The 26909-nt window shown below is 38.0% G+C and overlaps 5 protein-coding genes across 14 annotated transcripts; 3 read left to right on the top strand and 2 right to left on the bottom strand.

Moving 5' to 3' along the window:
- The first annotated feature begins 420 nt into the window (after nucleotides 1-420).
- LOC117920183 lies at nucleotides 421-3473 on the top strand. Its single transcript, XM_034837568.1, has 9 exons — nucleotides 421-546; nucleotides 1650-1716; nucleotides 1804-1869; nucleotides 1968-2065; nucleotides 2158-2195; nucleotides 2326-2413; nucleotides 2509-2834; nucleotides 2948-3023; nucleotides 3125-3473. Exons 2-9 carry the CDS (start codon nucleotides 1656-1658, stop codon nucleotides 3275-3277), a joined length of 906 nt encoding a protein of 301 aa, XP_034693459.1. The 5' UTR covers nucleotides 421-546; nucleotides 1650-1655; the 3' UTR covers nucleotides 3278-3473.
- Nucleotides 3474-4176: 703 nt separating this feature from the next.
- Nucleotides 4177-8470, top strand: LOC117920182 (uncharacterized protein At5g02240). The gene is made up of 7 exons (XM_034837567.1): nucleotides 4177-4539; nucleotides 5934-6205; nucleotides 6298-6334; nucleotides 6435-6532; nucleotides 7405-7466; nucleotides 7765-7888; nucleotides 8049-8470. The coding sequence occupies exons 1-7, from the start codon at nucleotides 4263-4265 to the stop codon at nucleotides 8166-8168; spliced, it is 990 nt and encodes a 329-aa protein (XP_034693458.1). The 5' UTR covers nucleotides 4177-4262; the 3' UTR covers nucleotides 8169-8470.
- Nucleotides 8471-9483: 1013 nt separating this feature from the next.
- Nucleotides 9484-13089, top strand: LOC117919565 (UPF0161 protein At3g09310). Of its 6 annotated transcripts, none has more exons than XM_034836737.1 (5): nucleotides 9484-9722; nucleotides 9796-9855; nucleotides 9999-10139; nucleotides 10287-10378; nucleotides 12942-13089. In XM_034836737.1, the coding sequence occupies exons 1-4, from the start codon at nucleotides 9551-9553 to the stop codon at nucleotides 10343-10345; spliced, it is 432 nt and encodes a 143-aa protein (XP_034692628.1). In that variant the 5' UTR covers nucleotides 9484-9550; the 3' UTR covers nucleotides 10346-10378; nucleotides 12942-13089. The 6 variants fall into 6 exon arrangements, with proteins under 6 accessions (XP_034692628.1, XP_034692629.1, XP_034692632.1 ...); XM_034836738.1 differs by lacking the exon at nucleotides 12942-13089 and adding an exon at nucleotides 11907-12450; XM_034836741.1 differs by lacking the exon at nucleotides 12942-13089 and adding an exon at nucleotides 11612-11829.
- Nucleotides 13090-14873: 1784 nt separating this feature from the next.
- LOC117921283 (scarecrow-like protein 9) lies at nucleotides 14874-18063 on the bottom strand. The gene is made up of 3 exons (XM_034839134.1): nucleotides 17881-18063; nucleotides 15198-17569; nucleotides 14874-15062 (listed from the first exon to the last, which is right to left on the bottom strand). The coding sequence occupies exon 2, from the start codon at nucleotides 17509-17511 to the stop codon at nucleotides 15280-15282; it is 2232 nt and encodes a 743-aa protein (XP_034695025.1). The 5' UTR covers nucleotides 17512-17569; nucleotides 17881-18063; the 3' UTR covers nucleotides 14874-15062; nucleotides 15198-15279.
- Nucleotides 18064-19217: 1154 nt separating this feature from the next.
- LOC117921284 (telomere repeat-binding protein 5-like) lies at nucleotides 19218-26073 on the bottom strand. 5 transcript variants are annotated; one of them, XM_034839135.1, is made up of 11 exons: nucleotides 25872-26073; nucleotides 25554-25650; nucleotides 24613-24762; nucleotides 23719-24514; nucleotides 23326-23568; nucleotides 23148-23210; nucleotides 22956-23035; nucleotides 21207-21448; nucleotides 20748-21062; nucleotides 20597-20660; nucleotides 19218-19855 (listed from the first exon to the last, which is right to left on the bottom strand). In XM_034839135.1, exons 3-11 carry the CDS (start codon nucleotides 24691-24693, stop codon nucleotides 19682-19684), a joined length of 2058 nt encoding a protein of 685 aa, XP_034695026.1. In that variant the 5' UTR covers nucleotides 24694-24762; nucleotides 25554-25650; nucleotides 25872-26073; the 3' UTR covers nucleotides 19218-19681. The 5 variants fall into 5 exon arrangements, with proteins under 5 accessions (XP_034695026.1, XP_034695030.1, XP_034695029.1 ...); XM_034839139.1 differs by having other exon boundaries at nucleotides 19218-19848; XM_034839138.1 differs by having other exon boundaries at nucleotides 19218-19837.
- Nucleotides 26074-26909: the final 836 nt, after the last annotated feature.

The following is a 26909-nucleotide window of genomic DNA, read 5'->3' as shown; positions in this document are numbered from 1 at the left end:
GGTGAAGAAGAGGCTCCACCGTATACTCCATCTCCAAGCCAAACCCTCACGTCTCGTGGCTAATGTCTTTCTTATTTTAATGACCAAAACGCCCATGTGCCAAGCCCCCTTTACAATTCAATTGGCATACTTCACATCGCCAGAGGGCCGAGGGTATGACTGTGATTTTAAAATTGCCTCTTCAATAATGCCTACCATGGCGCCACGTGGTCAAATAGAAGCGACATATTAGACCATTAAAGTTCGGAAGCGTGGCAATCTGGAAATTTCTCTGGAATAGAGAGCCCAAACGTGTGAACTCAAGTATTTAGACTGATTTTTTAAAATAATAAACGTGGGTTAAATTAATTAAATAATTAATCATTGAATTTAAAAATGAGAAGGAAGCAACGGTTCTTCGTCTATTTAAACCCAGGCGCTGGCTTCAGCGCTTCCTCCTCGCTCACCACTGCTTCATTCATTCCCATATCATTACTCTTATCTCTCTCTCTCTCCTTCTCTCTCTCTCTAAACCTTTCTCCCCTTCGTATTCGCCATTTGAGCCTGGTACGTCCTGTTTCTTGAAGTCCCTTCGAGTTTTCTTGCATTTGGCTGTGTTTGCAGTTTCAATTGGTTTTTAAGTAAACTAAATGCAAAATCTCTATGCTTGATTGGTGCTCCTAATCCCATACCTATGGATGTTGATGAAACTCTGGTTAGATCCAAATTTGTATGCTTTCGACAATATGACAAGTGGGGTTTCTGAACCATGGCCTGATCCGTTAGTGGGAGCTAAAGCATTTGGGGGCTTTTGTTCTGTTTTTCGGATCTAATGCTAAATTTCTGGGTTTAAATTTTGATTTGTGGCTCTAAACTTGAACTTTGCTCGTTCATTTAGACTTGATATTTAACTCTTTTGGAGAGTTGAATGAAAGTCTGTCAATTGGCTGTTTTAAGGCCAGAATACGCATTCTGTTTCCGCCAGCACAGAAGATGGCCCTTTTAATCTAAATTCTTTCTTTGTTGTATTGTTTTCAACTATTATTTTTAGGCTTTTCCTATAATCAACTCCACGCTAAGAAATTCATGGGGTTTCATCCTTTGGAATGGTGTATTCTCTATTCAAGCATCATCTAGATTTAGGTCCTGATTTTCTATTTCTTTGTTGCTTCTTTGACTTGCTTATATGTTGTATGAGTTGTATTTTGGTTATTTAAAGTTGTGGTACTCCCTGGAAAAGACCTCGTCTCTTACATGAGCCTTGTATAAGCAATGTTGTCATGGCCTTTTCTCTGTCTTTCCTGTTTATTTTGTGGACAACTAATTTTCTTAATTAAAATAGAACCTTTTTATTTCTGAGTAGTATATTTTAAGAATTTACAGCTATGTTTTGAATCCCTTCAATCCACTGGTCCACCTGTCCTCGATCTAATCTAATCCGACTACGTGGGATTGGCCACAAATTGTCCACTGTCTAGACCCCTTTTTTTATACTATTGTTATGATTGTAATATGAGTCAAGAAGCCGTGAGGTTTAAGGATTTAATCATTTTAAAGGAATGAAATATAGATTGAGAACTAGAATGCGTGTTGGTATGGAATTGGGTGGGTTTGATTTGTCCTGGTGCCTATTTCTCACATCTTTTCATTGCCTATTTGAGTTTTTTTAGATTAAAATGGAGTATGGAGACATCTATCTGCAGGCTCAGAGGAACAAATATGATTGCCTTTTGTTCGGTATGCTTTTCTATTCAGAACATCTGGTTGTCAAAGTGGATTATCCGCAAAAGGAATTAGCATATAACTATTTCTTTGAACTTGCAGATCTAGATGATACCCTGTATCCTCTTAGCTCTGGCTTGGCAAATGCGTGCCGCAACAATATTGAAGGTATATATATGCATGGTTGTTATTTATTCCATGGTCTTCTCCTATTTGTTTTTTGGGATTTTCAAGTATCTGACTTTATTATGGATGCTTTTTTCTAGACTATATGGTTGAAAAGCTTGGCATAGAGAAGAACAAAATCGCTGACTTGGGCAACCTACTGTACAAGAATTATGGGACAACAATGGCCGGTCTCAGGGTATATTCTGGATTCTTCTTTTTAGTATCTGCTTTATTATTAATACAACATCCTATTCATGAACTTGGGTCCATGGGGTTTCTTATTTGCAGGCAATTGGATATGATTTTGACTATGATGAATATCACAGGTAGGGAAGGGGCCCTCTTTCTCTCTCTCTTTTTAAACCCCCTATTGATTTGAGAAGGATAACAATCTTTCACTGTGCTGGGTTGCATCCGATAAAAGTTTTTTAACCTTTTAATTTTCCTGTTTTGCAGTTTTGTCCATGGGAGACTACCTTATGAGAATCTAAAACCAGACCCTGTCTTGAGGAGCCTTTTGCTAAGCTTGCCCATTCGGAAAGTTGTAAGTATCTGGTCCTGAAAACCATGCTGTAGTATAGGGTATGGGTTTGATGCTGCCTTTTTTTGACAATCTCTCTCTTTTCTCTGTAAAATTAGATCTTCACCAATGCAGACAAAGTTCATGCGGCTAAAGCTCTCAGCAGACTTGGATTAGAAGACTGTTTCGAAGGAGTTATCTGCTTTGAGACCCTGAATCCCAGTCACAAGAGCACTGTGTCCGATGATGAGGATGATATTGTCTTTGTGAGATTAACTGCTAATACCACTACTGCTACTACAACTACTAGTAGCACTGAAATCTTTGATATCATTGGGCACTTTTCTCAACCTAATGCGGGTACAGCTTTGCCAAAGACACCAATTGTCTGCAAACCATCAGAAGCTGCAATTGAACGGGCCCTCAGGATAGCCAACATCAACCCTCAGAGAACAGTAAGATGATCCCTTCTTATGATTTAGGTGACTGGTCTTGTCTGTGAATTCCCATTTTAATTCAGTACTCATGCTTTTGTGTTTGTTGGAACTTGTTACTCTTTCAGAGAACACTGTTCTTTGATGACAGTGCTCGCAACATACGGTCTGGAAAACGTGTGGGACTCCACACAGTTCTGGTAAGTCATTGACAATCTTTGTACCACTGGCAAAATGGTCCAATCTAGTAATCTGATAGCTAATAATTTGCTCTCTTCATTATACGTCCTACCCAGTTCTGGTTGGCACCTCTCAGAGAATTAAAGGGGCGGATTTTGCATTAGAGAGCATCCACAACATGAGGGAAGCATTACCAGAGCTGTGGGAGGGGGACAAGAAATCAGAAGTTGGTTACGCTGGCCAGGTTGCAGTGGAGACACCTGTGACAGCCTAGATTTTATGTCATCACCCTCTACCTGTGGAAGGAAAGGAAAGGAAAGGAATCGAGTTTTCAAGATCTTGTCAGTCTCGTTCCTATCCCCTTGTTCAAATGATGTAGATGTTTTGTTGTGATTATGCATTGTTAAAATGTCCTCTGTTTAGTATTATAATAAAAGCAGAAATTTCCTCTCTTGGAATTCTTTCGTTCATTTCTGGTCTCACTCAAGTCCTAATCATCAAAGATTCAAAAGAAAGAAGGTCATGCCAAATTGCCAATCATATGAGGTATTTTATATACATACATGATTAGAATATTTTATATTTTAAACATACCAAGAAGACATTATTAGGAATTGAAGCCTAGCTTGTGCTACCTCATTCAACCCAATCGTCATATCCTTATCTTTAGCCCAATTATGATGATGAGAGAGGATTTGATTGGTCTATGTGTCAGTTGTGTGAAATTTTGCATTACAAAATCCCACGAAGTGATGTTACCAAAAAGTTGAATACAAAAGAAAGAAGAAGGGAAATAAATCTCAACACGAAATCTGGATACAAGGACTCTGATGGAGGAGGGGAAAAATTTAAAAAAACAAAAACAAAAAAGCAGAGACTCTGTGGGGGCCCAACATGCTTTATTGGGCTTCTTCCTGTTCGGCCTTGTTAAAGCTCATTTCCAAGATCTTGCCCTATATGCCTGTACAAGCCAAGCCCAAGTTCATGGGCCTAAAATGCAATCAAAGAGCGAAGTCAGCCCAGACTCGGCCCTCTCCACGCGCATACTCAGGTGGGGAGACGTGGGTTCCATACTACCGTGTGGATGGAGCGTCAAGCTGCGCGTGGTAGAAGGCGCACTGGGTTAGCAATTGTACGTAGTTAGATAAGGTAACGACTACTTTGGCGACAAGGGAGAACATTTCTGGGTGGTTCGCGAACTGGGAGGTATTAACCACGGCCGAATGGACAGAGATCCGTCCTACTAGTGGTGGATAAATATGGCAACGGCGACACGTGTCCCATTGGTCTCAACCACCTCTTCAAGACTCCGACATAGCCATCAATCGAATTGGGTGGAGTCTTCATTCCCATTAAGACGACAGCCAGGCAGTTACAGGCTCTTTAATAAATCCCTCTCTTATTCTTCTTCTTCTTCTTCATCCTCATTTCTTGCAACAACTAACAGGAGGGGTTTCAGAAGACTTGGAGTTGTAGTTTCAGCAGCAATGGCGGATTTGCCCACAGTTCTTGTTACCGGTGCCGGCGGTAGAACAGGTACACTGGTCCAAATTTTCTCTTTTCAAGCATGTATGCTGAAGATATAATGGTTTTTGACGTGGGTATGGGGATTTCCACTTTGTATGTAGGGTGGGTGGGAGGTTTAGGGAATTGTTTGGGCGAATCAGTGGGAATTTGGACAAGTGATGTTTGAATCTTTTTCCCATAAGGGTTTCATTCATTGTAAATCTTTTGGTTTGTGAAATTTGAAAAACTCATATTTAATTTCATATCAGTTGTATTGTGTTCTGGGTTGTAGTCTAAGCGTCTCGTAACACCCAAATTTTATAATGGTCGGAGGCTGTTTGATTGGCGATCCGTGGTTAGGGAAGTAGATATTTCTATATTGAACAACACAGATTTTCCCTAGAATAGTTTTTGTCTTTTGGTAAATATTTCTACTTTTGCCAGATAAATGAGAAATACTGATTTACAATAGAGAAACCCAATTGAAAATCTAAAGAAGACATCTATGTAATCAAGCTAAATTTCCACAAGGGTCCAAGGATAGTTTCGGTGGGCTTTTTTTCCTGACAGACAAAAAGAGCATCTATTAATGAGGGGGGCACGCAATTTATGCATGTAGCATACACAAAACAGCACAACCAAAACAGAAAAAGGCATAGTAAATAGGAACAGCCTGTAAAACACCACACGATCCAGAGGAAAGGGTATCTAAGAAATCCATCATGGAGAATCTCTCCATTTCCAAAGAAGCATGGGACCATTCCAAAAAGGAATTTAATGAAGACCTCTTTCAACCTTTGATCTGAGAGCTATTTTTCATTGACAATCCTCCAGTTACATTCTTTCCACAGACATCAAAACAAACAAACTAACAAAGGAGAGTCAGAGCTAGACTGTTCTTCTCTTCTTATCTACTCCCTTAAATTTTCACTCAAAGAGGAAATTTCTCACCAAAGCTGGAAACACACGATTCAAGCCAAAAACTGCTAAGAAGGGTCCATAGCACTCTTGAGTTTTCACAGTAAATCAAGATATGATCAGTTGATTTTCCATCATCTTTACAGGCAGTGCGTTTGTTTACCATTGTCCAATTCATCTTCATTAAAATATCTACAGTTAGGATCTTTCCCCAAAACAGCATGAGGATCACAATTGTGCTGCTGAAGACATTACCATTGAAATTGTGATCTCTTGATTAATGTGTTGCCCTTTTGGAATTTCACCGATTTGATTGTTAGATCCTGAAAATATTTCATGCAATGTCTTTGTGTTGCTCTATATGAACTAGAACAGATGCCAGTAAATTCCTGACTTGATTTGTGTTTACTCTCTTTGTAAGTGCAAATGGTGGGAAATATCTTACCCTTCTCTCTTTGACCAAGAATTTTTTAATTTGGTTGATATTTATTGGTTAAAATTTTCAGGCCAAATAGTTTATAAGAAATTGAAGGAGAGGGCAGACCAGTTTGTTGCCAGAGGTTTGGTCAGAACAGAGGAGAGCAAGGAGAAAATTGGAGGAGCCGATGATGTTTTGGTTGGAGATATAAGGAATGCTGATAGCATTGTTCCTGCAATCCAAGGTGTTGATGCTCTCATAATTCTCACAAGTGCCGTGCCTAGGATGAAACCTGGGTTTGATCCAACTAAAGGTCAAAGGCCAGAGTTTTATTTTGAAGAAGGAGCCTTTCCTGAGCAGGTAACTACTTAGTTATCTGATTTTAGGATTATAGAATTTCTGTTGTCCATGTTTCTTTTGCCTTATGTTGAAAGTTTTCTTTTTTATGTTAGGTTGACTGGATTGGGCAAAAGAATCAAATAGATGTTGGTGAGATTTTCTTTCTGTCATATTAATCAGGTTATGTATTTATTTTCAATATGTTTGCTTTGGTATTGAATGGCCTGAATCATATTATCCATATTTACAGCAAAAACTGCAGGAGTGAAGCATATTGTGTTGGTTGGGTCTATGGGAGGAACAGACCTAAACCATCCCTTGAACAGCTTGGGAAATGGGAATATCCTGGTTTGTGATTCTTTTTTATTTTTGTTCAGAAAATTACTTAATCTCTTTAACAATTTGGGTGTCCTGTTTGTGAAAATGAGTTCTCATTTTTATGAATGCTTTTTATTTGCATTATCCTTGTCTTGGTTATTCTTAAAAGCTTAAATTGGTGTCCTATGGCTTATCACCATGGAATTATTACTAGCCTGGAAAGCTTAATGAGCTCATAAAACTCTCATACTTGAGACAACATGGAAAGGTCAAAGGTCTATTTTCGTTGTTCAAATAGGTAAAGAATCTAAATACAGGGCACTTGGAATTATCGTTCTAAAGAAATGATTCAATTTTATTTTTTCCTGCCATGGTAGGGCCACAGTTCTATGATCTGAAATGGATTCATACAAAACAAAAATTTTGATAGACAGAGAAAAGTAAACAATGGCTAAAAGATCATTTCTTGGAATGACTTGTGTTAAGAAAAACATACATGTTTCAGATGCTGTCTTGAAAGGGATTAAATATGATTTCTTTCAAAAGCTCCATTTACTTGCAATTCTAATAGGTCAGTGACACCCTACACTCCTTGTCTGTTATCTGGATCATCAACTCTTTACCAGTCTAAATGGTCAATTGCATTAGATTTGGAAAGTGAGAAGAATTACCTAAATGACAAGTGAGTTACTTAAATGAATCTTATGAGTAACTGGTTTACATCTCTTCACAAAATATTTTCCAGCTTCCAGGTTGTTCTTCACATTGTTTTTTATTTTTGGTGCCCTATGTTCTTATTGTAGGTCTTTTCTTTGTTTTTTCCTCCTGTGTTGTGAATTTATTCTGATCAAGGAAATGTATTGCAAGGCATTTTCTTTGAAATTATGTATTCCATTTTACAGGTTTGGAAGAGAAAAGCTGAACAGTATTTAGCGGACTCTGGAATACCTTACACAATTATAAGGTACATCTAACTTAATTCCAACTGTACCATTCTATTTATTCAATTCCTTAGTTACATGAAATTGTCCAATAACTATTTCTTAAATAATGAAATTTTTGTAACAATAGTTGGTTTTCTCAGGTTCAAATTCCTTGAACTTCTTCTGGAGTTTCCCCTAATACCTTTCGTGATTCTATGATAATTATCTATTTTGTTTCAATGAGGAATGATTTTAAATGAATTTATCAATTTTTATCTACATTGTTTAACTAGTAAGTTGTAACTAGCCAATTGACATGTACTTCTATGGCGGAAACAGGGCTGGAGGCTTACAAGATAGAGAAGGTGGCATCCGGGAATTACTTGTTGGCAAGGATGATGAGCTTCTTAAGACAGAAACAAGGACCATTACTAGGAATGATGTTGCAGAAGTTTGCATTCAGGTAATAGTTTACAAGGGCTTGTGCATGTTCATTATGCATTTTTTCTGTTTCAATTCTTGCTTGTTCTTCTCTGCTTACCATTATATATTCATACATAACGTTAGATTTCTTGGTTGTGCCCCATCTTGACTGAGTTGCAAATTACATGTTCTCTAACCAGGCACTCCAGTTTGAGGAAGCCAAATTCAAGGCATTTGATCTGGCCTCAAATCCTGAGAGAGTTGGTACACCAACGAAGGATTTCAAGGCACTTTTTTCCCAGATCACTACTCGATTTTAATCAGCAATTGCCATAATTATAAATGGAGGACCATTTTGAATTTAAGACTGTGATTCACCTTTGGACTGTAACAGACACATATTGCTTTGAGGAAAGAAACACAAGAAGCAGAACTAGGAAGTTATCTGAATGTGCATGGGCCTTGAGCCAATGCATTCATCAAGAATAAGTTGAGTGCTATCAATTAGCATATCATAATCAGATGCCTCTGAAAATCTTATTGATGAACTTATCTTCAATTGTATGTGTTATATTGATGCTTGAGATAAAAGTCAGTGCGACTGGCAGACTTGCAGTATGTATCCATTATCTTATATGATTTATGGAGGGGTATTAGTTTATGAATCAAAGAATATGACCTGGATTCTTAAATGTATATGGTCTTTTTAGACGCCTGTAACTAGTTGGAGCAAAATAGTAATTGCAAAATGAAAGTAAAGTTGCCATTTAAATCTAATTTCTCAACATGTCCAACAGCAATGGCCTGTGAGGAGAACTGGGCCTTGGGTAAAGAGGGATTGGATCAAATGGATCCAGGCTCACAAATCTCTCCCTCTCCAACGGCCAATGATTGGATTTTTTACCCTACACCAAGCCATTCGATTTTACTCTTAAAAGTGGTTTGCTTGCCGTCAAGGAAATTCCTTGGGCTGGTGGTGTTTTTGAACTTTTGGTTGGGAGAGATTTCTGGATGTTGCTTCCCACCACCAACGAGGAATAACATGGGACTTGGGGACTTGGAGATTCCAACATACATATGCTATGTTCTAATTTTGTTAGTATTTATATTATTGAGGATTTTAAAACTATTTTTCATTAGTTTTGAATTCTGAAAGACAGATTTATGATTGAAGGCAGAATGGCACTTATTTCTCATAGCCGATAATGTTGATAATTACTAAGGAACAGTTTGTCAACTATTTTTCCTATTCTCCAAAATAAAAAATATAGAAAGTACATTTAATAATTAAAAATTATTTTTTGTTTTTTGTTTTTTAGAATAGAAAAAAAAAATTTAAATAATATATTTTAGTTTTTTTTGTTATTTTTATTTGTTTTTTAATAAATAATTATATAAATATATAAAATGATTAAAAATAAAATATTAGGTATAAAAATTATTTTTAAAATATTAAAAATAAATTATAAATATTTTAGTTTTTCAAACAGATTTTTTTGTTTATAAGTAACAAGTTTTAAAAATTATTTTTCAGAATTATTTTTTTAAAACGTTTCTTAATTTTTAAAATTATTATTTTTTCTGAACTTATAAATAAGTTATTATTGGAATAAAAAATAAGAGCGAGAAAGAGGAACCCACCCCGCTCCCACCCTCTCTTTCTCTCTGAGCCGGTGACCCTGAGGAGGATATTGAGAAGGATATGGCAGTTATGATTTCCCTGAACTCCCACACACCCTTCTTCCCTCAAAGCCCAAGTTTCAATTCACTCCCTCAAAAGCATAGCCTTACCTTGTCTCCTCCTTTCAAAACCCTACCTCGCTCTACCCGTTTCTCCCTCGACAAACACTCCCACCACAACTCTACTCCTCAAGGTATATGTATATTCATCTATTTATACAATTCTTTTATTCCAATCTTGCTCATCTGAAAATCTTCCGAATTTAGACAGCGAGGTGGACAATATTGGGGTTAAAGCTGCATTGTCTATGCTCAGATTCTATAAAAGTAAGTCTCTCCCATTTTCCTCCCCCACAATACCAATACTTTTATGCAGAAAATGGGTGTCTTTCTAATTCAATCTTTCTTCGGTTTAGGGATAAATTTTGCCTTTATTATTGGAAATAATTATGGTTTATGGTCTTGAGCAGGGGAGATATCACCTCTTCTGCCAAATAGTTGTAGATACGTTCCCACATGTAGTGAGTATTCCATGGAAGCCTATAAGAAATATGGAGTTGTAAAGGGCACCGTCTTGACCACTTGGCGTCTCTGCCGCTGTAATCCCCTTGGTATAATTTCTACTCTTTTTGCAATCTTGAATACCATACAAAATTCTGTGCTCTTTTCTGACCTAGTTATGGTATGTTTTCGGTCTTAAGAGTATATTTCACCACATGGGCATCTGTAAATATGAAGCCAATTATATTCTTTTCCAGGTGGGTCTGGATTTGACCCTCCACGATGGTTTGATGAGGGGCCTCCACCAGAAAAATGAGACACGCCAATGGGGTGGCTGCAAAAGTAATAGGTAAACTTTTGTTGTTTTTGGTGGTTGCTGATTCATCTAAATATTTTATATCCTATAATATAATATTTGTTTCTTTAGCTGAATGATATCTGGATACCAGGATAAAGTAGTTGTCCTCTGGGAAATGAATGGTTCCAATTCATTGAATATGACTTGAAGATACAGATGCATTGTATTGAAATGAAGACAATAAAGATAATTTGAGCAATCACCAAAGTGAGGGTACAGGATCAGTCTTAGTATCTCCTCAAATTCCATTATTCAAATTTCAACTGCCAGTTGTGTTGTTGGATGTCTGTTATTTTTGCAATAGAGTAATTTAAGATGATGAATTTGTGCATTAGTGTATATGAAACACAATGGAACAGACTTCACATGAGAATAGGGCCACCTTCTTTCTTACTGAATCCTATTCATACATTGATTGATATCACTAGCATGATGGACCCCAAGAGTGATGTCCTAGTTCATTGAAAATTTTGAAGGAATGTTAATAGCTCCCAAAGAAATTCAAATTCTTCCCACAAATGTGATCTTATTTTTAGAACATCTTTGACGTCCAGTAGAAGATAAGAATATTGCAGTGGTTGCTTCATGATTTTGATAAGCAGAAGTGCCAGACTGTTTTCAGATGCTGAATTTGGAAGCAGATGGAACCTGGGAGTGAATAGTGTAGGTATTGAACACCAAGTATCCCTAACAATTGGCATCACAATATTCGATTTCTTCAACAGGAGCATGAGACTGAAAAACTTGATGCTCATGTACAATTTCACCCTGGTCTGGTGAGGATAGCGTTTCCAATATATTTTCCAGGTTTGGTCAAGGAGATCAGAATGCATTGATGTTTTGATCTTTTGACTGGATCACAAAAAAGAATTCCGCTTGTGCAATTTCAGGCTGAGGTAGGTGAATTGTTAAAATACATGTATAGCTCTAATGGAGGACTTATATGAAGCTGGTATTGACTAGAGGTTTTAAGGAAAAAGGATGGAAGGAAGTTGATGACTTCTTGGCTGTTGCAATTCCCTAAATAGATATGTAATTGGAGCACATTAGGTGAGATGTTGGTTCCAAAGAACCTTGTGCATAGGCCATATGTTATTAAGGTAGGCTGGCATAAGATCAACATGCCGAGGATGAGGAGGCTAACGAGAGAAAAATTGTTGCAAAATAAAATGTAGTGAATTATTTGGAAGATCAAAGTGAAGAATATCTGTCATGTTTCTGCAGGAACTGTCGTTATCTTATTGTAAGTTTCTAATACTGCCACTGCCACTGCCACTGCCTTCTGATGATTTGTGGCTGACTGGGTAACATTTAGCAGTTTGTGCTACTATAATTATGACAATTAAATAGGAAACCTTACACACGTGATTAAGGATATGTTGTTTCTTTATTTTCTATTGGATATTGAAACATGAATTTTTTTTTCTTATTTTCTGTTGAAATTGAAAAGCTAAAAGGACCACAGGGTCCTGATATCGATTGCTTTGTAATTATTTTTGGCATTTTATGTATGATCTAGGTCAGGACATGTGGTTCTGGTGCACACCGTCAAATGAAGTAATCTCCTTAAAATAGTTAGCAACGCAGATTCTAATTATACTTATATCATGAAGATAAGACATCAACAACACGACAGTAGATTCTGATTGCACGTCAATTGGAGCTGTTTTATGAGAAGTCCCGAGCAGGCAACATAACCTTTGATTGATGAGTGAAATAAATTTTGAATCTCACACTTTTAGGACTCTGCTCTTGCCCCAAGGAACTAAGGGTCCTCTGTTTTTTAACCATTGCATTCTTTTCCAGGCACAAGGGCATTATAATTTCATCAGGAAACATGCCTAAGACACCCCACTGATATTTACCAAGTCATAGGTTGTTGGTCAGTCATGTAAGTTGTAACATGCATGTTCTATGATCTGTTTCCGAGGGAAAGTAGGCAAGGTTTACAGACATTGATCATTTATATTTTTTTCTTGTGGTTGAAGAGAGGGGAAAGGAGGTGTTGATGAGCATGTAATCAAGTTTTGATCAAATTAGAAGTCAGAAGCTGTGCAAGTGGATGGTCGAAGCCCTCTTTTTATATCTTGAGTTAAATCACTTAAAAATTCACACTAGCTCTCAAGCCGATTAACATCTTAGTCCTGAGAGCGCTCATCCAATGGTTCTTTTTTTTTTTCTTTATTCATTTTTTAATTCTTTGACATTTTTCGAAACTTCCATTGCTGCACTCGGATGTGCATTCAATTAAGAATTAGGCCCAACCACCAAGGGAAGCTTGGAATGGACTTCAGCTATCTTATCTCAAAATCGATTGGTGTTCAATAAGAGTAGGTTAAATTGATTATGACATTCAACATCACATCACATCTCTTGGCCTATTTTAAGAACCATTAGTTGAGTGGCACATCACCGTCTGAATTCATGGAGGCCCTGTCATCATATCTTGATATTTCCAAATGCCTACCGACCTTCCATGTGGGTTTTAGTTGCCATGATATGCATATGTTAAAGTGGAGGGCATTGTCATCCGTTCTCTTTTCTCTTTTTTCAGGGGAATGAGGACCGTTGTCCGAACATGGGATTAGGCATCATGGGGACATTAGAAAACCATGTAACGTATTGTATTTTTAACTTTTGTATTATTCAATCAAATACGATGTGCTTTCCATAATTAAATGCAGTCCCTTTTGGCTGGTCTATCCATATTTGTTCAAGAGTTGAGTTTTTCCTTTTTTTTCTTTTGTTCTTTTTTTTAATCTTGGCCCCTCTTTAAAAAAAGCCACGGTTGGAAGCACATTCTAACTAAAAAATGAAAAAGAAAACATAAAAGACGCATCATTTTCATGAACATAGCTTTCTCAATACAAAATTTTATTGGGGAAACTCGATCTTGCGCAGCAGAGCATCAGATTTTATTTTATGCTTTTGGCGCTATCTTTCAAGAAAGCACCAATCGCATCAGCGTAACTGAAAAAAAATCGGATTGCTTGTTGCGGTCCCCAAGGAAAAAGCACCTTAGCCTACGCCTGTATCATTGGTCTTCTTTACCCTACTCATCGATTCAAGATATGGTGGGAGTTCACCTCAATACAAGTGACGTGTCCATCAAGGACCACCACTTCCATATGCCTCTGAAACCGGAAAGGTTGAGCACTTTTGGAGAGAAAACTATTATTAAACAAAAAAACAAATCTATATTTCCTGGGTAGCCGTTTGGTGGGATGATAGTTGCAATACTTGAGGCACTTTAAGCATTAAGTGATTGGTTTTGCAACAGTTTCAAATATTGTATTCCCAAGTTGATGAAAGTAAAAGGTCCAGAAATGTGCTGTGGCAAGATTTTATTAGTGGGAATGGGATGGTTTTTTTTTTATATCCGTCTATGGGGGTTTAATTTTAACTAACTGGTTTAAAATGGGTTTGGGAATTTTTTTTAAAACCCGGGACGGTTTGTGTATTACCTTGTCTTACCCCGTCCCATCTCGATTATATATAAAATTTATTTTTAAAATTAAATTAATTTAAATTTTATTTTACAATTTTTAATGTATAAATAATAATAAAATATTTTTAATAAAATAAGTTGTAAAAAAATTATTATTTATAAAACATATTTATTTTAATGTAATTAAATTTTTTTAAGTAATTTTTTTAGAAAAAATTTAAAAATTTTCAAAAAAAAAATAAAGTTAAATGGGACAGGTTGGGTGGGATGGGTATGAAAAATACTCATACCTGTTTTGTCCCGTTTAATTTTTTAAAATGGGATGAGAATGAAAATTATTTTGAATAAATGGAGTGGGAGAGGATTGGGATTGTGATTCATCCTGAACCCGCCCTATTGTCATCCTTATCCCCACTGAGTGCTCTCGTGTTGTATGATACGCTTTGGCTCCTCTCTTTCCACATTTTTGTGTAAATATAAAATATCTTGCTTGCTTCAAAATTGAAAAGATAAAATCATAACACCTCTGCGGAATATAAAATGTTGAAGGAGCAAGTTCCCGATCCCATCCTTGGGCAGCAGCGCATAAGAATATGGTTGTCAAAACTTTAAAGAACATCCATAGCCAATTCAAGAAATATAGCCTACCCATGTTGGTTCTTTTTTGACCTTTATTCTTTGGGTCCCGGTGTGGGGGGAGCAATTAATCTGTAAGACTAGTAGAGCATCAAATGGAGCAGTGAACAATACTCTCATGTAACATTCTCAAATGCTACATTTGATTGTCATCAATATTCACAATTTGCTCATGTTCATTAACCTTTGAATAAACTTGGAACCACATGGGGTGGCCCATGGCTGTTATAACGTTCCTTGGCGAGTATTGGAACTCAAGAGGAAATGCAGATGAAACAAGAAGCAAAAGCCTCCATTCCATATCTTTAGGCCAGCTCTTTCTACTTGGAAAGCAGGGGACATGGTGAACATAATACAAAGGTAAGTTAATGCGGGCACAAGTAGCGAGAGATGCAGGCAACATAAGAAACAGTGGGAATTGTAATTAACATTAGATTGTGTTGCACAATTTCTTCCTTTACATGTTAGATCTAAGACAAGATCGTGAGCATAAGATGACCTATCAAAACATCTACTGGACCAATACTACCCTGAATATGGCATTGCCCTTTCCTTAGGATGATGACCCATAAGCGATTTCACCATAAAAACCTGCACCCAAATTCATCTGCTGAGTTAGAAAATTAGTAACTTTGATAGAAGAGGGAACAAAATTATATGGGCACTTTTCACAACCACACCCAGTGGTTGGGGTGCTGTTAGAAAGCAAGGCAAAAAACCTCTCACCCCGGATCCTGGGCTGTTGGATGCCTAAGAGATCTGCTGACAGACCAGGGTACTGATGAGCATAGCATGCATTTCAACTTCTCTATGCAGGTTTCCAAGCAGAAAGAGCATAGATGATTCGCCCCTTCCATCCTTGCAACATCCACTGGCTATCTTCATCAATCACAAAATCTTTGTGGTAGTTTGTTGTCACCCTTTCTGTTGCCCTTTCCATTATCTCCCGATTCAAAGGCAGCTGCACAAACCCAGCCCTTAGGTTTCGGAGTTGCCACTGCTTGTATGTTTCTGGCCTCTCAACTCTCTCCCAGCCTTCACAAGCTATGACATTCAAGGCCTCCCTCCCAAAAATCTCTCTCTCAATCAGCATCCTCTCCCAATTCTCACGGAGTACAGTAGTCTCAAGCATATCAAACTGGGCAGAGAAGTGGAACAGAGCCTCTCGAAACCTGGTAACAAAAAAAGGGGCATTATAGGACCCATTAACGATCCCCTGAATGAAAATATCTGGCCTTATCTTCTTTATCATGTTAAGAACAATATTTCTAGGACTGTCCACTGCTACAGTCTCATCAAGCAAGGTCTCAAACCGATACAAACAGTTGACAACAAGCAGCTCATCCCTGTCAATCTGGAGTTCCTCGAGTTGAATGGTTTCCCATTTCTTTGCTATGGCATTGTATTCAAATGGCACATCGAAACTTGCAGCGTAATTCGCTAGGCGGCGCCCTGTCTCCTCAATTCGTTCTGCTGGCCGGAATCCAGGCTGGGGGAATTCTATGCCAGTAATACGCAGCTTTGGGGGTCCACCAGGTCTTGATGAGAGGCGTTGGATAAAGGTGGGCCATTGGAAACCATAGAGGATACCAAAATCTATAATGTGGAGTCTTGTTGCTTTCTCTGCTCGTATCATAATTGATCTGTTTGAGAAGAAATTTGACATCTTCCTGAATGGACATACAGAAACATATAGATGGTAGGCTTTCAAAATATCGGCAGCAGATCTCCCCTTGCTAATAAGGCCTTTATAAATCTGGCTACCGGTACCAGCCAAGCGTGCCTCAAGACCATCAGCAAAACAATGAGCCAGTCTTTGATTCCCATCCCCAAAAGGAGAAGAATGCTGCCTGACCTGCTTGAGCAATTCATTTGCACTCCTCCTATCATCCGCTGCAACAGCTTGTGCACACTGAATCAAAAGAGTTCTCAAATCCACCACTTCCTTTTTCCCACTTTGTTTTTTACCCCGGCCCTTTCCACCATTGGATCCTTTCACTTGCCCATTTTGCTGCTGCAAATTACTGCTTGTTTCATTTTGCAAGGCTTCATGGGGTGTGGACGAATTGGGCTTGCATTTATTCCTATTACATAGCAACACCATGTCAAACATTTCTGACCTCAAAGTGGATTCGGTATAAACAGCTGCCTGCTTAGTACTCCTCTCCTCTTCCAATCCGATGTCCTCCCTTTGAGGATTCTTCCTCACTCTTGACCCACTGGGTGAGTGCTCTTCCTCATCCTTTAGCTCCGACTTGACCACCACCTCGTTATTCCCTCCCTTCAGCCCCTGAGGTAACGATGCTTTCACCTCCAAATTAAAAAACAATTCATTACCAGAGGGAAGGAACTTACTAGCCTCCTCAACCCCCTTTTGGAACTGCCACACGGATTGGCTCTCATTGTATAAATCAGGAAGTTGAAGAGTACTATTTGGAGAGTCCACTAACCCATCCATGGTACTAACCACACTATTTGAAGAGCTAAAAGGCGATGCTTGTACCTGAGAGGTATTACAATCGCTTGGACTCTGAATCCAGCAATTATCAGCTAAGTTGCCACTACTGGTACTGCTACTGCTGATATAATTACTGTTATTTCCAGGGAAATTATCATCAGGGCTCTCGTAACTTTGATCAGCAAAACTGAGGTTGTGGTCAGGGGACGGAGGATACTTCTTGCCGAGGACTTCATAGAAGGATTTCTCAGCAGCTTGAAGATCCAATGACTGCTGAAGCATATAAGTCTGGTCCTCCATGTCTTCCTCCATAAGCATCTGGTTTATGTACTTCAAAACCTCATCAGAGAAATCACAGTCATCTTCCTCTGGGCTCACGCTCAAACCACCTGAGGCGGTATTAGCAGAAGTTGGATCTGGCTTAAGGTAACGAACCTCCCTAAAACTGCGATCAAACAATGAGTTCTCAAATTTGGCTCCCGCAACTAGGTTGTGATCCGAAAGAATGGAGAAAGGTCGATTTCCCAATTGAATTCCATTGACGGAACTGGAGAATCCTCTACGACTGGGATCCATTATCATCTACTCCGCAATTACCACTATCAAAGCTGGAACAGAATGCCTCAATTGAAACCTCAACCTACAGGATTTGAAAGTCAGATGGGGTTTGACTTGGAATATTAATTTTTTTTGTGTTCAACAAATGAAGCTTGCTCGAAACTCTAGAGCCACTCAATTACATATAAATAATAACGAATTTCACAGTTGCGTTAATATATGAATATCATAATAAAGAAAAGGAATCAGCAGATGCTATTACAAGTTACAACTGGCTTCCACCAGATTTGTCAATTCAACCATAAACTAAAAATAAAGATGAAAATTGTGGTTTAATCACTTGAAGAACCCTAGAGAATGATGAACTTGTGCGATGAATGAAGAGAGGCGTACCTGAGGGAAACCCTAGGAGAGAGAGAGAGAGATAAAGAGAGAAAGTGAAATGAGCGTGAAAAAGCTGGTGAGAGACACCACTCTTAAAACTGGAGAAGTGCCTCCATTGAGGGTGAAGCAGTGAGAGCCGTTGATTTTACCCAAGTGCGTTGGTTTCAATTGTTCAAGGGAGTGGATGGAACCGATGCAAATTGTCTTCCTCTAAATTAAGACCTAGCCTATGACGGACGGATGGACAGGACGCCACGCGGATAGGCTTTTGATAATTAATAAATAATATTTTTTTGTCACTGAAAAGTGAAAACGCCCCCTCTTAGTAGTCCGTCCCAGTGTCGACGCATGTGGTGCAGGTGGTCGTGGAGGGCGTGGCCCACTATCCTGAAAGCGCGTAAAGACGTGGAGGGCGAAGACGAATTTCTGATTCCGACAGTCATCGGACACATCCTAGTCCTGGTCCCACTCCCCGTTTTAGACTTGGGTTGATTGCTGATGCCTTGGTTTTTGCCACTGCCCTTCCAAATTCCTGTCATATTGTGGAAAGGTCCAGCCAAATTGTGCTCATAATGAGGAAGAAGACCCACTATGGAGCTGAGCATGGAACCTGGACTTCCGTGGTGGTCTTTACATTCATATTACATAATGCTATCGTGCTGTGAAACTATTCTTTGGTTATGGACCTTTTTCCCAAAGGACGCCCAACACCAACAACAGTTTTAGGCACCGCATGGCCACCACTCAGTGACTTGGGCTGTTCAATAATAAGCCTTTCCCATAGATTCTCTTCCTTATTTTGGCATAACGATCATTGCCGTTTTCCATTGGGTAGCATCTATTCTTATCAACATTTCAACACGTTTACTTGTGAACAATTCTTCTAAATTTTTTCTTATTTTATCAAAAAATATGTGAAAAATAAAACAAAGGATATGAATTCGACTTCCATGGCAGAACATCATATTAAACTTATATACTTGTTATTTTAAATATTTGACCATGACATTCATTGGTATGTCGGTAGGAGGAGCACGTACTACCTTTTTTTCTTTACCCTTTGTGTTTTCACGTGGGTAACCCTGTCCTTGTAGCTGCGGGGTAGTAATGGAGACCCTTTCCATGAAATGCGCTTTTGACTTGGGGAAACCCAGTAGCACCTCATGCTTTGGACGCCCCTGCGCTGTCATGCCATGCCCACTTTCTTAAATCCACCATATTTGTGAAAAGGAAGCAACATCACCCAGATGCATATCCTCTGCACAATATGCGTTGTTATCATATTCTTGGATAAATTGTTCCATCTTTGGGGCACTATTTCCTCCAACAAAACTTAGGTATCCATGTATCATAATATGATATTGGAATTTATCAAAGAAAGTAAATCAAAATATGCAGCTCCCTTCCCCACAACTGATAATATATCTCCTTCGAAATTACAAGAATAATTACATAAACAATAACATGGAAATAAATTAGAGACTAATACACTTAAACCTATTGGACTACATGTTAGTTTTCTTTGTCAGGAGTAAAGACAACAAGTTGTTGAAATTCGGCACCGGATTGAGTGATTCTGTCAGTATGCTGCTCTTCTTTGAATCAACAGGTTGTGGATCACCCAACTCCTCATGAGGAATGAAGGCAGCCGGGCTATATGGGTGAAGATGAGTATGTGCATAATACATGAAAAAAATTCTTACATAATTTCTCCCTTCTTTCACCAATTTACATGATACATCATAGAGAATCCACGCTTGGGCCTTACATCTCTACCTCCCCTGTATTTTTTCACAGAGGGGGGAAAGCCTCAGACTTCTACTTTTACCTGCTGTTGCTTGGCCTGCTGTTGAGACCAGTAGGCATGGGCAGCTAGAACCCTGTCTAGAAGCTCCTGAGGGACAGGCTCCCCCCTCCTTTGCTGAGGGGAGATTTTTGCTGTGTGCACCAATGTCTTCCATTTATCCTGCACCATTCCTGTTGACTATTACGCCAATAACATGTTAACTCATCAATCTCAACACAGCCTGTGTAATATTTAGACAGACTAAGATAGTCATTTTGCATAAAAAGGCCAGATGGCATATTCAGACCTACATGATGCTTAAAAAGTCAAGTACTATATACATGGTACCATGCATATATCACTCTGGAAAACATTGCCATTTGACATAGAATAAGGGGGGGAATGGATGGGGGTAGCATTAAGAAATAGGCATTTTACTCACCTCGAACTCCTGGGATTTGGCCCAGGTGACAAAGGGCTGGGAGTAAGGTCACGGTTGAATTTGTGATATTATTGTATATGTGCCCAACAGAAAGGAAAAGAACATCCCTACTTGCAGCCCATAATCATAACAACCACAAATTCTTAGGACTCATTTGGATTAAGCTTCATTAAAAGCAAACAAAAATAAAAGAAAAGAAAATGTTAATTCTGCATAACAGAAACTGAAGTTAATCACACGACGTCCTCTTGTGTGTCAACTATAAAAAATTTCTTTCCCCCGTCACAAGAAACTGCAGGTGAATCAGAGAGTCCCCAAATGAACAAATAAAACCTCATAAAGTGACAGAATTGGGGCCAAAAAATGCAATGCAGAAAATAAAGGATAGGTGAAAAGATTGTCAACAGTTTGGAGAACCCCACAAGTTAAGAAAATTCTCTCCAGCATAAAAAACAATAGGACGTGACAGAAAGAGGAACTAGAAAATAAACTTTTACCTTCAAGTCCACATAAGTTCGATGCTTTGCACCATCAAAAGCACAGAGTTTAACATCACGCCACCTGCAAATCAGCAAAACACCGACATTACAAATGCTGCAACTTTGAAATTCCACAAACCAAAGAAGAAAGCGGAACCACTGAACAGACCTGCCAGTTCCAAGATTCTCAACTGCCTGAACCAGTGCTTCTACTTCTGAAACAGAGAAAGGTCTCCTGATTCGGCGCTGTACAAACTCCGGACGCCTAGATTTCTGATGAAAGGGAACCATAGCCAGTGGCTTCAAGCTTACACTTGGGACTGCAAGCAGAGCTCTGGACTCTGGTATGGTTTTGTCAGTTGAAATGTCAGTATGAGAAGGAGCTGTATCATGGTTTCTTTGGACACACTTGCTCAAATTTGTAACAGGAGGATCTGGGGAAATTTTGGAGGTCCCTGGCCCTGAAGTGGGGGTTGTAGAAAAACTAGTAACAGAAAAACTGGTATAAGGTCATTGAATTAACACATCCACACTCCCAAATAGAGCTCGGAGAACAGAAAAGTGGGGCTCAGAGACACCACAAGAAAAAACAAGACTCTATTTGAAAAATAGCAGTTACAATATGTACCTAGTTAAATGTTGAGGTGTGCAGCCATGAAGGAAAACGGCCGGGTCTTCAGCACACAGAGATGGTGGAATTTGTGTGCATCTAGGTTCCAACATAAAACCCAAAGTACGAAGCTCGTCACCTTGAGAAATTCCACTCTGAAGTAGAGTTTTACTGTCATCTCCAACCTTCTTTCCCTGAAGAAGTATGCCAACATGTAGTCCACCTCCAAGTACAGCGGTCACTGCCTCCATAACTGTCCTCTAGAATGTTTATAAGAACCAAAAATCACCATAATGCACAACCATAGATCTAGAATGTTTATAAGGACCAAATGAAACTACTAGTTTTCTAAAATCCGAAGAATTCCTCAAATTACTAAAGAGAATAGTCATTTGTCACTAATGGTAGTGCTAAAAATTGTAAAGGAAACCCAAGCTCCATTTTTCAACAGAAAATGAAATCAGGGATAAAGAATGCATCAATGCTCTTATACAACATAAGTAGCATTATGATTTTAATGTCAGTATGCTATAAAAATTTTTAACTTTGTTTATCAACAAGGTAACAGTCCTGGATCTACTTTTTCCCAATACCAAACAAAATTTATAAGCAATACATAAAATAGGGGACAAAAAAACACATGTCAAAGTAAGTTAGGTGGAAAAAGATTAAAGGCTTGTTTGTCTGGTTCAATTTTGCAACTATAAATTACAAAGAACATTTGCCCCAAAGAAAAAAAAAATGTAAATACAACCGAAGTGATGGTGATGAAGACGAGTCATAGAGAATGATAAAGATTCCTGTTTGTACTCAAATTAGATTCCTATTTGCCTTAAAATTAGGATTTCTATTCTTATTAAAGTTAGCTTCTTAATTTAGTTCCAATTTTTATCAATTTAGCTTAGTATTTTAACTAGGATTAGAATTACTATTATTTTGAGTAATGTTTAGAAAATTTGCATCTTTCTTTCTTTCCTTCCTTGTTCTCTCATAATTTCTCGTCCAATTTGTCTTTCCTCTCATCTAATTTCTTTCTTATCCCAATTTCTCTTCTATATTAAAAAAGTGCTTCCAACGTCCTACATCACAAAGACATTCACTACAAAAAGGATATAGAGCCCATTTGGTAATGATTCTGGGTAAGGCCCTTTTAGTTTGTAACTTCTTTTAGCAGCACTTCCATTAGAAATGCTTTTAACGATAAGCACTAAATGTTTGGATATAAACAAAAAAGCTGCTTTAATAATGTTTTTGGTAGATAACAAAAAAAAAAAGTTATTTTTGGAAGAACCACTAAGGAAGTGACTGTCCAGGAATGACTTCTAGTGATCCTCTAGATTTTTAAGAATGATTTTCAAAAGTTTGTCAAACACATAATTTTTATAAGGAAAAGCTTCCAATCATTACAAAGTATTTCTAGCCCTCTCAAAATCACTCCCAAATGGGCTCATAGAGATGCATGAGCTGAGCAAAAATATTAACCAGAATACATAGAACATACCATTTAACTACCTGGTTACATCCAAAAAATAAAAATACTATCACTTTATCATCAATAACATGTTTTTTTACACTTACGATGTCCAAGATATAGACCAAAAGAGCTAAATAGCAGCTTCACTGCTACTATTTTATTTAACAAACTCCACTTAACATTCACGTGGATTTTTAGAAGGTATGCCTATACTTTCCTTCAACCATCCCACCTTCTAACTTTATTTTACCTTTTTGACTAAAAACAATAGGAAAGAAGAAAAAATCAAATACCTTCAGTGAACCAACAGTAGCAGTTGCAGGAATCTCCACAAACAGCTCTGGCACCCTGAAGGACTTGATACTAAGCTTTACTGAGTAATGAAAAGAACCATGCATAAGAATCTCCCCAAAAAATAAATTAAAATAAAGAAAAGTTCAAGTAGAATCAGAATATACACATCATCTCATCAAAGGTTTTCCTACCATTACAATCCCGGGAGTGGGAAGGTGCTTGTTGACCTGCTACTGAAGATGATGCTCCACCTGCTGCTTGTCAGAGTCAGCGTAAATTGAATTTATCCTTAAACACTAATATAAACCAAAAAAAAAGAACAAGAAGAAGAAAAGAAGAATGGAAGCAGGAAACCTCAAGATGTTGCACCTGCACTACTGTTCTCACTCTTTTTTCCCTTATTATGGGAATTATGCATGCCTGCACAGCTGAACCCTCTGTCAAATGCAGATTCTGGGTTTTGATCGAGCAACTTCCTCCTCAACCCTCTGTCAGATGTAGATTCTGGGTTTTGATCAAGCAACTTCCTCCTCTTAAAAGGAGAGATCCTCTGAGATCTTCGACGTGGGTAACAAGTTTTCCAGGTCCAGTAAACTGGCTTTCTTTTTCCATCTACAATCAATTGGAAGATTAAACCTTTAACTTAACCAAATAGATGATGCACAGTAGTGGAATTCAACAATTTAATTCCTGATATGAAAAACGACATGCACAAAAAGGGCGCAAGACCAACAATTACCAAACCATAAAATACACATTTACCAGTGTTTAAAAATCCTCCATCCTTCAGATTTGGAGTTCCTCCCCAACATCTGGATGCTGATGATTTCCTTATTCTTTGATTTCCAATATGTCGTCTTGGTGTATAGGTTTTCATTATGGTGCCAGGTTGAGAGCACCCCGAAGAGTTTTTGTCATCATCCCCACTAACTACTTCCATATTTTCTTGACACCTAGGAGAAGGACCACAATTCATGTGATCACTGAACAAAGATGCCTTTGCATTGTTGTCTGAATGGACGGGTGCAAGAGTTCCCCTGACCAACTCTCCTAGATCTTTTGAACTTCCTTTCTTAGGATGTGTTTTGCTAACCATGCCTCTATTTTCCTGTGGCTCTACTTCCAATTTTTTTTCAATTACACTGTCTACATTTCCTTCAAAAAATATCCCACAGCAAGGGAAATCTCCTGCTACTTTGCTGGGAGAGCTTCCACATGCTTTTTGCCTACAGTCAACATCCAACTTATCAGAAAAGCATACATTCTCTGGCAGATCAGAATTAATCGTTGAACTTATTTTCAAGCTCAAATCATCATTTGCAAGAGGAACATAAGCTAAGGTATTCTCATCACAGGATTCCAGTTTTATCTGATGTCCTTTGTCATGGGTTTCACATTTAACAGTACTTTTAACAACAGTTTGCTGATTTTTTCTGCTAGCATCACTGATTGAAGCAGAAGTTTCTCTTTCCTGTAATAATTTGCCAGCTAGAGAAGCCAAAACTTCAAATGCATATATCCGATCATCCTCAAGTTTCTTCTTGGAGGACCCCCTCCCCTAAAACCAGCAATAAGAATTACAGATTGGAAGAGTATTCCTTTACAAGGAAAAAAAATATTTCAATAGGCAATAAAGAAATGCAAGCATTTATTTACCCTAGGTGATCTAGAAGCCCGAGGTACCCAGGGGACCTGGTAGCCACTGAATCCATAATCTAACCTCTTCTGCAACACCATATCTCAGACATTCATAGTAAGAAGACATAAAACAGCTTTCTTGAGTTTACATATCCCAAGAGGATGAGCCTGTCAACAAACAAAGATCAGGAATGATGGCCTGATTAAAGGCAATATGTATATTAAATCCCACACAATGGCATATTTGCATAAGAACAATGGCTTAAATTTTATAATGGAGTTAAAAACATAGCAGGAATTGGTAAACAAGCATGTCCTTATATGCATCTTTGTTTTCGAAGAAGCAAAAGCACTGGAACTAGTCGATGAATAACATTCAGGATTTGGAACTTCAGCAAGAACAACATTTTCAACATCACTTTTATAGGAAATACACTACAGGCACAGACACCGCTGATTTTCTCAGTTTGAATTTCAAAAGCCAAACCAAATATTTTTGCATCATGCTCAAGAAAAGGATTAAAATATAGAAAACGTTCAAAACCCAAGTCACATTTACAAAACCCTTGTTTTTATTTTTCCCCTTTTTTTGAACATTAAACAATGGATCAGCCTACCACCAACTCTATAGGTTTTGGTTAAAACCCTTACCGCTGCGCTACATTGCATAGAATTAAGGCCTTGAGTTGGTACTAAGGCCACATTTTCAAATTCGCAGTTTGATGTTGCTCGATATAATATAATAAGAATGGAATTGGAATGGAATTAAATTGGATGAACCTCAAGTTGACAGAAAAAAAGTCCCCAACAACTCAAAATTTGAATTCGACAGAATTCTTACTCAAAAGCAAACAAAATTTCACTAAAGAATAAAAGTGCACAAATATATAAACTCGTCTCGCTAAGAGGTCCAGAAAGCAATAATAATGGGAAAAATACTTCACGACAAGGGCACTCACATTGAAATGGGCAAGTAGGAACTCTACCCTGGGCATTCACCCCATAAATGGCGAAAAATTCAAGAATAGATGAATCTAAAGCATCTGTCTTCAGACTCTGTGAATTCCGACCAAAATAATAAGAAGAAGAAGAATATCTTCTCTACATACAAAAAAAAAACCTCGACGGACCATCTCAAGTATGCATAGAGGAAGAGACTAGAATGTCTCTTAAACAGAAGACAAAGAAGCGATACAATTCAAATGGAATGGAGAACAATTATGAAAAAAATTAAAAGGATGAAAATGAAAAAATGCAGGGAAATTAAAGAAATGAACCTGCAGGAGTGGTGAAAATTTTTGTTGGGGGAGAATTGTCAATTATAATTCATCCCAGCGTGCATGTGTTTGAAGAAAGAGTGTCAGGGAAAGCAAACATGACAAAATGAAAAGACAGAGCAGCATGTCATCTGATCATCAAAACCCCGCAACTGAAAGACCACCCTCTTTCTCTCCCTCTTCTCTCTCATTCTCCCTTAAACCTCCCCTCCACCCAACAAGTCTTATACCTTTGAGGCTTTTGACCCATCTGTTATAACTGGACCAACCGGTAATATTACAGTAGTTTACCCGCTGCAGCCGGTCACCCCCAAACTACTTGGACCACTTCCTCCGTTTGGGGTCTCTCCCTCTCACTTCCTTCTTCGCCACGTGGAACCTTCCTTATGACCCCCTTGTGGTTTTATCTCATCTGTTTTCTCAACCTGTGTCTGCGAAAGTACAATTCAGGGCAGCCACGGAGGGTATTTTAGTTACTTTGTCTGAAAATGCTGAAGGGTGGAAAGGTCACAAACCAATTAAATGAGTCTACTCAGAATGTAAACTAAATGAAGAGGTAACTATGAGCTATATATACAATTTCATTCGCATTGTCAGTGACTCAGTGTAATTGGATTTGATTTTTGGAATGAAAAATAAGGAAATATGAAGAGTCATAAATTAATGAATTAATTAATAAATATATATAAATTTATTAAGTGAAGAATAACTCATTTTTATCATAAATATCCTTCAATATTTTAACTATTTATATATAAATTTCTTTAAAAATAATAATAAAATTTTTATTAAAAATAGGTATTTTTTAAAATTAACGGAAAAAATAAAGGATTAAATTTGCGAATAATGGATTATTTCTCCCCTTCCAATCAAGTAACCCTAAATTAATATTTTTGGGAAATAAAAAAATGAGCGTTGCAGGGTTAAATTCAGAAAAGAGGAGTGTCACGAGGCAGAAGAATGGGGGGGGAGAGAGTTGAAGAGGTGGCAAAGGGAGGAGCAGGCATGAACATAGGGATGAAGGCCGATGAAAGCGGT

This window comes from Vitis riparia, chromosome 8 (genome assembly GCF_004353265.1).
Source record: "Vitis riparia cultivar Riparia Gloire de Montpellier isolate 1030 chromosome 8, EGFV_Vit.rip_1.0, whole genome shotgun sequence".
Taxonomy (NCBI): domain Eukaryota; kingdom Viridiplantae; phylum Streptophyta; class Magnoliopsida; order Vitales; family Vitaceae; genus Vitis; species Vitis riparia.
The sequence above is the reverse complement of the archived record's forward strand: the minus strand, read 5'-3'. Positions and strand labels throughout refer to the sequence as shown.